This window comes from Lissotriton vulgaris, chromosome 1_1 (genome assembly GCF_964263255.1).
Source record: "Lissotriton vulgaris chromosome 1_1, aLisVul1.2, whole genome shotgun sequence".
NCBI classification, from domain to species: Eukaryota; Metazoa; Chordata; class Amphibia; order Caudata; family Salamandridae; genus Lissotriton; species Lissotriton vulgaris.
This window is the reverse complement of record NC_141685.1, coordinates 2020585701-2020600457: the sequence shown is the minus strand read 5'-3', so window position 1 is coordinate 2020600457 and position 14757 is coordinate 2020585701. Positions and strand designations below refer to the sequence as shown.

The 14757-nt window shown below is 44.1% G+C and overlaps 1 protein-coding gene across 1 annotated transcript in view; it reads left to right on the top strand.

Annotated features, from left to right (window-relative positions):
- The window catches only part of BMAL2 (basic helix-loop-helix ARNT like 2), a 191730-nt gene that overhangs the window by 88990 nt on the left and 87983 nt on the right, over positions 1-14757 (top strand). Inside the window, exons 3-4 of the mRNA XM_086920187.1 lie at positions 4537-4575; positions 9448-9489. Of these exons, the coding sequence (XP_086776313.1) occupies positions 4537-4575; positions 9448-9489 (81 nt within the window). The remainder of the gene's footprint in view (positions 1-4536; positions 4576-9447; positions 9490-14757) is intronic.

Here is a 14757-nt window from a genome sequence, read left to right as displayed (position 1 = left end):
GCGCTTTACAAGTATACGACATTTAACATTTAATAGTCTGGCAACTGAATGCCAGAAGGTCTTTTTAGGCCCCTGCCAGGCAATATTTGCTTGATATCAAACAAATGCCTAAACAAGCAAAAGTCACTTCACTGTTGCTAAAATAGCCAAATGCATTCTGGGGACAGAGAAGATGACAACACTGAGAATGGAATGACACTGAGAAAGATTCCAACAGCACAAGGACAGGGTGAAATGTACACTGGGTTAGGGAATACACCAACACTGAATATTGTACAGCCTGCCTACTCTTACGTCAGCATGTTCCACTTTCAACCCTGTAATATAACAGTCAAACTCGGGACCCCTTACTTAAAAACATTGTCCCTGGCTTCATAAACCTCTAGCATTTCCTCTGGCTCATCACTGAAACACTTTGAAGACATTTTGAGATTATTGTGTGATCCTTAATATTGTTCTGACCTGTTCCCAATATTTTCTCGAATACATAAGTTTGCAGGTAGCAGTTATTCAATCTCTATATACTTAACCGGGCATTAGGCAGCAACTGAAACCCAACTTGAACTGCGGTATAGCCTGAAGTTGTCATCAATCTACATATATATTCTCCATGTTTTGCTTATGAAGTCTCCAGGCGTTTGGAAATAACCTAACCCTCAAATGTAGGAGCGGTGTGTGGGTGAAAAGTTGAACCTATTTTTTGGAATCACTTTACATCAAGAATGCTATATCACTGTCCAGTAACAGTACAATTCTACTCAAAGAATCCTGCTTCCTCCCCCATCATTTGTTGACTTTATTGGTCTTTGACGCTATACAGGGCTCCACTTCTTATTTGGCTAGGTTTGTGCTGTACAAATGCCACATAAATGTATACATGCATGCATGCATACATACATGATGGAGGTAACGCGAGGCTTAGACAGTATAAGAATGCCTGGGTCAGTCCCTGCGTGAAAGTTGGTTTAATAGCACAAAGCTAGTCATCCCACCCAGCTATCCTGTTGATAAAATTAAAAGCTTCTATTCATCTACTGTATGAGCATATGGATTTGGAATATTGATCTTACCTCGAATTGCACATATACTCGCATCCAGTCCCATTTTTAAGTCACTTGAATATCAAGCTTGAAGTGAAGTTTTCTAGTCCACCCTACTATTTACTTGCAATATGATGAGTCTGTCAAACCTCTGAAGCATTTTATTTATCAACTTTCTCCTTTCCACCACAATACTAACGTTTTCCTTACCATCAGCTGCGGTCCGTGCAAGTAACCGCGGTGGGGCCGTGTAAGGGGGGATTTCGAGGCACGATGCAGAGCAAAAATTAAATAAATAGTTAATTTTCCCTCTGCATCGTCCCTCAAAATCCCCCCTTTCACGGCCCAACTGCCCCACCGCTGTTACCTGCACGGACCGCGGCTGCTTACCATAATTCTCTGGTGGCTCAGTGTACTATTGCCTCCTTTGCATGAATGTCTTTAAGATCACAGCTTCAAATCCTGGCGAGTCCACTCAGACTTTTATCTGTTGATGGCTGTAAAATGATTGATTTGTGTTACAACATAAATAGCTGTGCTTTAGTGAACAAGTGCTTTCGTGAACTTCAAGCTTTGTCCAATTAGAAGCCATACTCTCCCTTCTTCATGGATCAAGTCCAGCTCAAACTCGAACTAGCCCAAATGAACCATTGTCTCTAATGGCACTATTCCAAAATTCCAAAAGTAAGGCAAAAAAAATCTGTACACACTTTGGATGCCAGAAGAACACTCTTGTATTACCTGGATAAAAGATTTCCATTATATTTAGACAATTTAACAAAGGGCAGTCTGTCTCTAAAGAAGGCAGTTGCTAAAGAAACAATTGATGGACGGAATGCTGGACAATGCAAACATTCACCCCCAGTCACAAGGATCGGGGTTTAATCCATCATTCTTTTGATTACCACACCACCCCAGTTTGGACACAGCCATATGCAAATCAGTCTTGACCCTGTTCCTTATAGGAACAGTCCAGCCCAAATGCAAAGCCAGGTCCTCCCTGGACCGGAAACCAGCATCCTGAGACCGGTTTCAGGGCATCACCCTTCATCAGCCAGGCTAGCTTGTATCCAGTCGTATAGTGAGCACTGGACCCACGTCTGGGCATACCCTTCCTTCTTAGGGCGACATATGCAAAAGAAACAATTGATGGACGGAATGATGGACAATGCAAACATTCGCCCCAGTCACAAGGATCTGGGTTTAATCCATCATACTTTTGCTCACCACACCACCACAGTTTGGACCCAGCCATATGCAAATCAGTCCTTATGGGAACAGTCCAGCCCGAACTGCCAAGCTGGGTCAAGACTAGGGGTGGGTGGAATTTGCGTAATTGCGTTACGCAGATCTCCGCGAAACTGTAAAAAATCTCTGCGAACACTCAGAAATTCCGCGAACACGCAGAATTGCATGTTCGCTATGCTTTTGTCCTTTTCACAATTGCTGTTTGCATGCTCGCGAACACGCATTTTGAGTATGCGAACAAGCAAAAAATTTTGCAAAGTTGCGGAACGCAGAATTTTGGGCAATTTCGCGTTCTCTGCGGAATGCAAAATTACCCAAATTCCTCAAATTCCGCAAGCGGACCTGAATTTATCGCCCAGGCCTAGTCAAGACTGATTTGCATATGGCTGGGTCCAAACTGGGATGGCATGACGAGCAAAAAAAACGATGGATTTAAGCCCAGATCTCTATACTGGGGTGAATGTATGACATTGTTCTGCATTCTGTCCATCAATTGTTCTTTTTGCATATGTCAGCCCGAGTGGGAGGGGTATGCCCAGACGTGGGTCCCGTGCTCTCCATGCCACTGGAGTCAAGCTATGCTGGCTGATGAGGGTTGAAAGCCTGAAACCGGTCCTAAGATGCTTCTTTCCAGACCAGGGAGGAACTGGCCTGGCAGTTCCTGCTGGACTGTTTCCATTGGGCGCAGGGTCAAGACTGATTTGCATATGGCTGGATCCAAACTGGAATGACATGAGCAAAAAAACAATGGATTTAGGTCCAGATCTCTGTACTGGGGTGAATGTATGGCATTGCTCTGCATTCTGTCCATCAATTGTTCTTTTTGCATTTGTCACCCCAAGTGGGACGGGCATGCCCAGACTTGGGTCCCATGCTCTCCATGCCACTGGAGTCAAGCTGTCCTGGCTGATGAGGGCTGAAAGCCTGATACCGGTCCTAAGATGCTTGTTTCCAGTCCAGGGAGGACCTGGCCTGGCTGTTCGGGCTGAACTGTTCCCATCGGGCGCAGGGTCAAGACTGATTTGCATATGGCTGGGTCCAAACTGGAATGATACGGTGAGCAAAAAAACGATGGATTTAGGCCCAGATCTCTGTACTGGGGTGAATGTATGACATTGTTCTGCATTCTGTCCATGAATTGTTCTTTTGGCATCTAAAGAAGGCAGGGCAAGTACATAATGACATGTATCAAACTAAACTGTGTGTGTCGTTCTAGGCACAAAGAAGTGTCAGGGGTAGGGTAAAGGTGCATTCACAACAAGAGGGGTTGAGAGCCTGTGCAGAAGTCCCTTGATGCATGTATGTGCAGAGCAGCAACACGGAGAATGATACACAGATTTCTCAAATACATTACGGCAAGTATGTACTCATGAATGGACCTGAGGTGAAAGAACAGGATAAGCTGTGCTATGTGAGACATGCACTCCTACCCGAAGAAGCATAAGCAACCATTTTGGTAATATTTAACACACTTAAGTGTGAAAACAGAAGATGGCCTCTGGCGGTGAAACCTGAACCTTGCTACTTTATTGACTAAAAGCAGCTGAAGCACAATGAGGTGCATAGGTTATATCCCTAAAAATCTATTTACATCACTATATTTATGTATGCAGAGAAGGCTCCCAGTTGTTCAACTGTGAATATTTTCGAACAAAGCATGTGATTTAAGGACAGACGGTAACGATGGAGGATCTTAATTGCTGGCAAATACATGACTAACTTATATCTGAAATTGCTTCTTCTAAGTGAGACACATTGATGTCACATCTTAAGGCTAGATTTTCAGATGTTTTTTGGTGATCCACGGGACGTTATGGCTACTCGTTGTTTTATGACAAATTGTATGATGGTGGCCAAGGTGATTGTATTTTGGCGGCACACTTTTAAAGGTGTAGCTGTTTTAGATGTATCCATCATCAGCTATTTTTGATCAATGTAGCTAACATTATACACTAAAACAAATAATTTTCAAGAAAATGTTTTCACTGTTAGTTGATGTATGGAGATCCGACTTTTTAACCGCATCGCTGCGGCGGCTTTTCCCGCTGTGTGCGGCAATTTGCGAAAAGCCGCATTACATGACGAGCTCAGCTCGTCATCAGCACACGACTACCGTGGCTGATGACGAGCTGAGCTCATCATCATCAGCGAAGCGGTTAAATAATTTTTTTTTATGTAAACCAACCAAAACTCTTTTAATAATTTATTCTTGTGCCTAATTGTAATTGTGTGCTGTTTTCCCCCGCAGGGACATCATTGAGCTCGATGTGGATGACATTTTTAGCTGGTAAGAATTCTACTTATGAGGTCTGAGAGGCGTTTGTATTGGTTGGAAGTTCTCTTTGTGAGTGCTTATAATTTTAACAAGACAAAAATCCATGATGGAGGTGGCAGCAGCTGCATGGAGATTTGGAGACCTTATGTATTTTCCCTGTCTCCTGACTGTGTTCAACCAACAGGAAGAGACAGCAAAGACACCTGGGAGGTGCCAGAGGACATTTTGCCTTTGATGTAGAGTTGGTGCTGTGCTTGTGTGTAGCCTGCTGGAGGTCGTCTGGTGAGCACAGGGCCATTACACCTCTCTGCTGTTTGCCGGTGTGACTTGCCCGCAGGCCATAACCACCGGATGTCGGAGACTTCCTTTGAGGAAAGTTGGATGTCTGCTTGAGGTGTTAGGCATGCTGTGCAGGTCTGGCTTTGAGAGCTGCTGTATTCCTGGGGTATTCCTTCTGACTGGATGAAAGGGAGGAGGTGGAGTGATGACAAATCTAGGTTCACTCTTGTCACCACTCCTCCCTTTCCCTGGCACTCAGTTGGTCCTGGTTGCAGATCGAGCGGTGTGCTTCACCTGGAGAATACCTGGTCCAGTTAAGATGTGGCTACTAAGAATGTATGCCATGTGGGAGCAAAAACAGTACCTACCAAGTTAGACACCCCGAAAATGTACCTGGACCAAATTTCCCACTTGTACTGGATCAACGACTGTGTTAAACCTCAATTTCATTATGCAGTACATCCTCGCGTTAAGGCATCTCCCCAAACCTTCATTTAATTAAATAATGGGGATGACTCAATAACAGAGTTCTAGATCAATAAAAAGTCAACTAGTTTTATTGCAAAAATTCAAAAATAAATGTCACAGAGTCAATACGAAGAAGGCTGTCATATGCAAAGTTAAACAAAGTATGCCAAAATCTGAAAATATTTTAAGTGCCAATGGGCAGCAAAATCAGTAAGAAATGATGGTGTCATTCCTAGTAGAATAGGAAAGTTTTCTGATTCAACCCCAAAATAAAGTTTTTTTTTTAATGAACAATTCTTGTATATTAAATCAACAGTTCTGCAGTTTCATTGTGTGAGCAAATGTATTATTTATTCAGCAAAACGGAGCACATAAGAAATAACCATCACATTACCATAGCTAACCCATTTTAAGCTAATTATTCAACAACCTCTATCTAGATATATTCCGGAGGTGTTCGAACAAAATTTGAAACATTGACAATACAACTTTCTTAGAGTGAATAGATCCAGTGTAGAACCTGTAGGTATAGTTACAAGTAACAATTCTACATCCGCCCAATGGAAAGTTAATTGTAAGCACAGCAATATAGCAATAAAAATTAAGAAACATGACCTCAGCTTGACTGTGTGGGTCGGACCCTGTGGAGAGAGGGTGTTTGCTTGGGGTAGCAGGGTGGAGGGGCACGAATGAGGGACAGAGATAGCTTCCATTTTGTTTAAGATGCCATTTGCATAGAAATGTGACACAACTTAAACTTTCTAATAAATGCATTTCTACACATCTTACAAAATTCGTTTGAAAAGAAATTACACTTGATCTGTCTGTAAATGTAAAATCGTGTGTAAAAATGAAAATTACACATTGTTAATTAGCCACAAGAATATGTAGCTTTAAAACACGCCTACAACTGCAAACCTAAGGTTTTGTTTTTCCTGACACTTAATGTCCGTGCCAAATGAAGACCACCATGTTTGATGGAAAAATGGCCTCCCATCCCGAAAAGTTGGTCTTAAATAGTGTTTTCTCCCTCAGAATGAATGATTGTCCATTGTCCTTCTAATCCCCTGCTCAGCAATAAAGACTAATATTTTTAACATATAACTAAATTTCAAGAGCTGCATAAATCTGGTGTGATGTTTAAATGGAAATCCGCTGGATCAATACCTGGAGTTTCTTGTCCTTGACAACATGGATGGCTATTAAGCCTTGTAAGGACTGGTAGCAACAGTCAGTTTCAGGTAAGCGAAGGGGCAGCCTATATATCTGGATACCCTCATCATTCAGTGTTGGCTGTCATTTAGCCGAACAATTTATGATCCTAAATCTACCTTTTTTGCTTGATTTCTAAACCGGCTAAATGTAATGAAGCAATAATGCTTATGAATTGCAACTATTTTCATGTAGACTCTTTAGCCTCTACTTGGGTATTGTCCTCACTATTTACAATTGCAGATTAATATATATAAATAAATAAGGTCTTATATGGTAGATAAAATATGTAACTTTTTGTCAATAGGTACTGCTTGTGCAAATATGTGCATGTTTCTCCAAATGTATCGTAGCACTTTTCCCCTTTGCGTATCATGCATATTTTGCATAATCACAAGTGGTTCTTTGTGTGTGTTTTTTAAGCACTAGTCCTTGTGGAAGCTAATTTGTCCTTTGGGAATCGTGTCTCATGCTCTCTAAATTGAAAACACCTTAGATTGTGAGACATTGTCTTCAGACGTTAATAGCATGATCCCAGCAGTTTAAATCCCGTATTATGGTCCTCACATTCAAGAGAGCAATTTCGGCTTTTTAAGATACGGAATTTCAACCACTCTGTCCTTGCCGTGTTTTGGTAGATCAGAAAAGAGAGAGTTTAATACATTTGCCTTGATTGGTGAACTCATTTTAAGTAATGATATTGACATTTAGACACAACAATTTTAGACTGAATAATATGGGAAGGAGTTGGAAATGTCAGTTCATGATGGTGGTGTCACCATTAAGCTGCACTTCTATATTCTAACAGAGAAATGTGCTTTACTAGATTTGAATTTGGGCTTTTCAAACCCATATTACTGTACTGATTCAAAGGATGTCTTTCAGTTATATAATTTTTTTTCTACAAGTCTCATATTCTATTGTGCTACATAATGCGTGTTTATGCACAATATATTTGATGTTTCTTAAATATTTGTATTCATATTTTCTCGGTTTGTTGTGTTTAACGCATTAGTCTTTTTGTTGTCACTTACGAGATTTCTGAATACTGTGTGTGGCTGAAAATGTTTGAGTCTATCAGCTCAAAAGAATATGTTAAAAAAATTCTAATATGATTTAAAATAACATACTTTCGAAATAGTGCCAGTGCTTTTAACCCTTGCATCTTTTTTTTCTTTTTCTTTTTTTACTTTTTCTATTGGTCTAGAGACTCCGGTTACCTTCTAATTCTTGGACCCACAAATTGTGTGGCGAGCCTGGGTTAGATATAACTAACAACATCAGATTGTGATAAAACTAGAAGATTTTATTATTAGAAACAAATGTGACAGTTTTTCATCTAACTATGACCTGGTCGTGTAAGTGAGGGGCAGGGTTTTCTTTGTTTTGTAATGGACTCAGTATGTGTTGACCACATAGGTGTTCAAACGTATCTTTTATATTACTTTGAGTGTATGAAATTATCTGATGTTTTATAATACTTGTAAAGTTTTCATAGTCTACTTTTTTATTCTTATTCTTATTCTTTTATTCCAAAAAATAATTAATTCAATGATTAGGCCAGTAACACTACATAAGTCATTATGAGATTTAAATCCTACTCTACCATACACTGGAAATGGGGGTTCTATTCCCGTGTTTTGATTTAGGTGTTTAGTGATAAATTATACAATACAAGCACATTAAGCCAATTACCAATTACCAAATACTTATAGTATTTACAGTTCACTTTTTCTGGAATTGTGCCACCCTCTCCTAAGGGGTTTTCTCCAGAGTTTAGTACATTTTATGACAAATATAGCATTTTAAGGCCAGTAACTTCGGTCAGAATCGTGTAGGATTTAAAGACTGCTGTCCAGGTTCTCAACAAACAATTACAAGTCTGTTGATGCAGTTTGGAAAATATTCCCAGCTGCACATCTGAGAACCTAGGATCAGCAAATCTCATTTGACATGCAGTCAGCAGAGCGGCCTGAAAATGTCCTGATTCCATGCTAGTCAGAAGGTAGACTTCTCAAGACAGCTACACCACTGCAAAAGGTATTGCAATGTCAGACCGCTTTCATACTACAGCAGGAGAGAGTATATATCAGGATCCACTGCAGAACATGCCTCTGACTCCCAAACATCTGGTGCACCAACGATAAATACTGTTCCAAATGCCTTTGATTTATTTAGCAAATAATTTCATCCAGTACATCCCATCATTACAGTACGCTTTACAGTACTTGTGGTGCAAAACATTTAGCTAGGATTGGTCAGAAAGCTATTAAGTAGGCATTGCATTACTTTTAGCGTTTCATACAATATCTTAATATTGGATCTGAGGTATATCATTACAATTGTCTTACAACAGCTTCCTCACTCTTCTGTGTATGATGCTTCAGTTTCTTCACACAACTCACAGCTCTCCCTTAATGATGCAGGATCGAACACTTTCCCTCGACTCTGCTAGTTTTGTTCATTATTCAGGCATTTTAGTTGGCATATTTTATGAACTTTTGCATTAAAGCTGTGCTACTCCTCCTCCTAGTGGCCCTCATGGGGTGTGCACCAGCAAGATACCAGCCTACCATAGCTCTTGACCAATCCCTCCAATCCTCTCAGCTGCTATACCTTTACCTCTCTTCTGAATTCCTGGCTTTGGTGTTGTGTGGTAGCAGGCAGCAGCTGAAACCTGTGATCTTCTAGGGTTGCAAATGTGGCAAGGGACCATGCGGTACAGCAGGTGAAAACACTTGGTCAGTGCAGTATATAAGCAAAGTGAATTCACCTGTAATCTATTTTTTCAACATTAAAACATGACCTAGGTGTATGTTCTCATACTTTGTTCATAAACTTCAAAAGAGTATTTCTGTACGCTCTATGTGAAAACCTATTTAATACTTTATGTAATTACTTCCATTTTCTTTTGTTCCTGTACAGCAATGATGACGATGAGCGACATATAAAATCTAAATTCTTCAGGTAATGTGATAGTTTTTAATATTTTTCTGTACTTTGTTGATAAATCGTTGGGAAAGATTGTGTCATGATCACATGCATCTTCTTCATAGCATAAACAGTTGACAATTATAGGTGGTGGTTGGTAATATTTGATGCAACACAGAGACTCCAAACCTAAAGTATGTTTGTGCTCAACGCTTTTACTGTTCGTCTCATTTGGGGAGTCTCTCAGTGCATTACTACGTGTGCTGCTTTAGCAAGTGGAATACTAAGATTAATCGACTGCGAGAGAACCTTCATATTATCTTCACTACAAAGCATTCTGTTTCACTCTAGGTTGGTAGTGCAAAACTGAATGGATTAGTATGTGGCGTATATGTGATTTAGAGAGATGTTCGTGTTATACATGAATGATTTGAGAGGGCAGTATTTGGCTTACCATTTTCAGTTGCTACGCTTTATTTCCAAGTCTTTGACCCTGGACAGTTCTCCAGTACCTTTTGGTTAGTTTCGTGTTATATGAATACCAAATGCGCATGTATACATGTACCTCTCTGACTAGAGCGAAAGACAAGTCCGGTTTATTAAAAAATGAATTCCAGGTTGACTTGCATGGTATTTTACCAGTTCAAAACTGTAATTCCTAGGCCCGGAAAATCTACCCACCCACACACCATGGCGATTTAGGATTTATCAGATCAAGCTATTTTTAGCACCTACTAGTCTGTTCTGGCAAGTGAACTTAAGCTTGAAATGAACAGGTGTTCTGAGTACATTCAAAAAGTGAATGAGCAATAACCATGCCATTAAATCTTGTTTTTATCTTGACATATTTGCGGTCTAATCAAGAGAAGAGGTAAAATGTCAGTTTGTCGCTTTACTAATTGTTGCTTGGAATACTTAGTTTCTTTTTCTTTCTGTTACTACAAAAGCTTTTTAGGTCGAGCCTGGGAACATGCATCCGAAGGATGCGGTCCAGGTGGAGAACTATAGCTAGCTGGCTCGGGGGAATGACGGACAAGAAACTGCCACGCGCTTCTCCCTGGCTGGATTCAGCTGCGTGCACGCGCACCCACACTCACGCATGCGCACATCACAGCCACACGCATACACAGCCACACGCATACACAGGCACACCCCCCCCCACCTACACACACACTAGCGCACCTACACGCACACACAGAGACCCCCCACACACACACCAGCGCACCTACACACACGCACGCACACATACAAAGACCCCCCTCCCCCGCCGCAATCGCACACATACACATACACATACACACACACACCAGCACCGGACCCCACTCACCGGCTACGCAGGATTTCTCTTCTCTGGGGCGGCCCCGGGGCTCTCCCTAGCTCACGGGAGCTTCGGGCCGCGGGAGGACTCGGCTTCTTTGCTCCATCCCGGCGGGCAGCCAATCATAGCCCAGCAGCAGGCGGGACTTCCTTCTTTCTTCTGGCCCGGCCTACATCTTCTCTCCCGTTGCCTGGCTTCCTGCCTCAGGGGTCCGCCAATGGCAGCGCTGCCCCGAGCAGGGAGGCGGTCTGCACTAAACTAAAGGGGGCGGGAGGGGGAGCGAGAGGCGGTGAAGGGAAATACTGCGGGAGGAGAAAAGTTCAGAGCGAGAAAACACACGCGAGAAAAAAATAACAGAACCACTCTGCCGAGCCTGGACTCTGTGCTTCATGCAGGGCTAAGCATGCCTTGAAGAGCGAAGCATGCGCTGCGTGTAAAACTCCCTGATCCAGGCGGCTTGTTTCATCCCTGCATCCGCTCGTTCTTTCTGGTTGCAGCCAGTGCTTAATTTGTGCTGGCACTTAATTGCCAGGGCCGGGTCTACAAGCATTGCTGCACATCGTTGATTTTTATTTTTTATTTTAGTTATTAACCTCACTACTGGACGTGGAGAGTGTTGTGCAACTTCAACAACATCTCGTCCACAGTAGTACTGTCTGTCTGCTCGTCCCGTCCGTCTCACTCCCAGCGAAGCTATGATGGCATCATGAGCCTGGCCTGCCCAGTGTGTATGTGCAGCATCCCGAGACCCTGAGCTCATTCCCATCAGAAGCCTTGGGGCAAGGTGGGGGGGGGGGGGGGGTTGGGGGGGGTCGTGTGATGTCGCAGCATGCAACTGTTTGTGGTCCTTGTGTTTGAGACGGTGGCATGCTGCTAAAGGGATCCGCTTTGGAGTGCTTTGATAAGGGTGGGGCGCAGTCGGCCGGGCAGTCTCCCTGCCCTCTGAAGACCAGGTGCTGCCTGACCTCTGACTGACCCTGCTCCAGCCCTGCCGTTTCTTAAGTAAATCTCTTCGTTTCTCGATGGGTCGGTTTGTTGTGTGTTCCCGGTGTGATGCACGGTGGTTGGCTCTGTCGAGGAAGGCCGGCCCTTGTGCCGGGCAGCGCACCGCTAACAGGACGGGCAGCCATCGAGCCACCAGTTGTCTGTCGATGGCATGCCAGGTCTGTGCCTGGGCGCGGTTCAGCAGCCACAGCGAAGCATAGCCCGTGGGAGTTCTTAATGCCGGCGTGGACCGTGTGAATACATAACAATATTATCTGCCTGCAGCAGCGGGCGCGGCCCATCCGCAGGGTGAGGGGGCGCTCGGCAGGCATGACCCCCACAAGCTGCTAAAGCCAGGAGTGTTCATTGGATAGCGTGTTTCTGATGGTCTGGGCTATTGGACTGGGTAACATCGATATGCAGCGGCAGTGCACTCGCTTCACCCACCTCGTGAGCATGAAGGGCTGAGTTGGCCCTGCCAGTGTCACACCTGTAAGTACTGATCCTGGTTTACACGTCTTGCATCAAACTGCACCAGTCACCAGAATGCAGATGAGGAAGGAAGCTGAGTTTCTGACAATCTTCATAATTAAAGGGTCAACTGAATGTTCAGCTTTTTTGCCCCTCCTCCCACCCCCTCACAGATTTCTAAAGTGAAATCCCTGGTCGCCCATTCTTTACTCCTGCATCCAACCGCATCTTAATCCTGGGACGTCTCAAAATCTGGTCCTTAAATGTCAATGTTCTAGAGATCACTCAGGGACTTGCATGTCTGCCTGGCCCGATTCCTCCCCAGCTCCTCCAGGCCACCAAAAGTCCGCCTGCCGCAGCCTATCAGGAATTGTAAACACTCACTTGGTATGACTGACTCTTACCGCAGCCCTCCTGGCCTTGATGGGTGAGCCTAAGCCCTGGCTGAGCCAGGTAGAGAATGGAGATTCATTTCAGTTTCACACTCAGTGTTGCCGGCCCGGTGGGCGGGACCCTGATTTTGGTTCTGTGGGGGTTGGGCCGGGCTGTGGGGCATCAGGCAGTGTGAGGCGGCGTCCGCAGATTGTTTCAGATTGCGCAGCCGTGCCCCAGCATAGCCACAGGGTCGTACTCCACCACCGAGTCCCCAACGGCTGTTGTTAAGGTCTGGGTGTGTGTGTTCCAGGCAGCCCGACCTTACCCGACGATGGCGTGAGGACTGGGACTGGCCCTGGCACAGTAGCAATAGCGCCCTGGCCCCCGCCAGTACTTGCAACAGCACCAGATGAGGCTGGCAGGCGGCAGGCCTAATCAGTTAATAGTTGAAGCAAGGCAGTGCCCCGGCCCACCCTGAGCGAACCAGAACCGGTAAGTCACTCTGTCTTAACAAAGAGCTGCAGTACTGAAGAAGACATTTAGTGAAGTAACTAGTAGTAGTGTAGCCCGGCCACCATGATCCCAATAATATGCCGTGGGTGGGTGGCAGAGGCTGGTGTGAAGTTGTTGTGTATTTCACCTCTTTATTGTGTGTGTGCGATTAAGTGCGTACCCTGGCCATGCATTTTGCACATGTGACGTCACAGCCGCCGCAGGGGCTGATAATATAATATCCGATGTTACTGTCGCTCAATTTGCCCCATTCAATTCACCCACTTTGGAAGGATGAACAGGCAATGAACAAAATAAATTCTGCATTCTGCAATTAAGTTAAGTCAGAACATTCTAGGGATCATCCTGCTTAAATAACATGAACTCTGTGTTTGTAGATGGGTTGTAGGCCAGGGTGAGTGCTGTGTGAGTGCAGGGTGAGTGTCGTGCCTATATGAGTGAAGGGTGAGTGCTGTGTCCTGTATGAGTGAAGGGTGAGTGCTGTGTCCTGTATGAGTGAAGGGTGAGTGCTGTGTCCTGTATGGTGTGAGTGTTGTGTCCTGTATGGGTGGGCGTGCTGTGTCTTTTATGGGTGCAGGGTGAGTGATGTGTCCTGTATGAGTACAGGGTGAGTGCTGTGTCCTATATGGTGGGAGTGCTGTGTCCTGTATGGTGGGAGTGCTGTGTCCTGTATGGTGGGAGTGCTGTGTCCTGTATGGGTGGGAGTGCTGTGTCCTTTGAGTGAAGGGCGAGTGCTGTGTCCTTTGAGTGAAGGGCAAGTGCTGTGCCCTGTATGAGTGAAGGGTGAGTGCTGTGTCCTGTATGGTGTGAGTGCTGTGTCCTGTATGGGTGGGAGTGCTGTGTCCTTTATGGGTATAGGGTGAGTGCTGTATGCTTGTTTGAGTGTAGGGTGAGTGTTGTGTCCTGTATGAGTGAAGGGCGAGGGCTGTGTCCTGTATGGGTGGGAGTGTTGTGGCCTTTATGGGTGTAGTGTGAGTGCTGTGTGCTTGTATGAGTGTAGGGTGAGTAGAGTGCCTGTATGAGTGTAGGGTGTGTAGTGTGGCTGTATGAGTGCAGGGTGGGTGGTGTGTGCCTGTATGCTTGCAGAATGAGGGGTGTGCCTGTATGCTTGCAGAATGAGGGGTCTGACTGTATGAGCGCTGGTTGAGCGGTGTGCCTGCGTGAGTGCAGGGTGAGTGGTCCAAACAGAAACCTGCACAGGTGGACATTTCTGACCATTTCTGTCCAGTTTGCAGACCTCCAGTATATGCGCTGTAATGCTTAAGTCATCTGCACATCTTAAAAGTGTAATTTTCAGATACCACAGCATTACATACTGTGCATATATAAAGGGTCTGTATTGCATACAGTAGGCATATCTGTGACGCAACATTTTTATGAGCCTATGATATGTGCACATTTTGGAGATTTGATATATGTGTATAATCAGATGTTTTAACTGTCCATATTGGCATAATACAGGGCTGAATGATATGCATAAATCAGTTACAGGTTCTGCATATGCCATAGAGGTGCATATTGTGCTTCTAGCAGAACCCCAATATAATCTTCATGTGATAGATGCCTTAATAGTGGGCTAGTGCATCTGAGCTCTATAATGTCCTATATCCTTTGGCAACAAAATGTACATGTATCAGTGACAA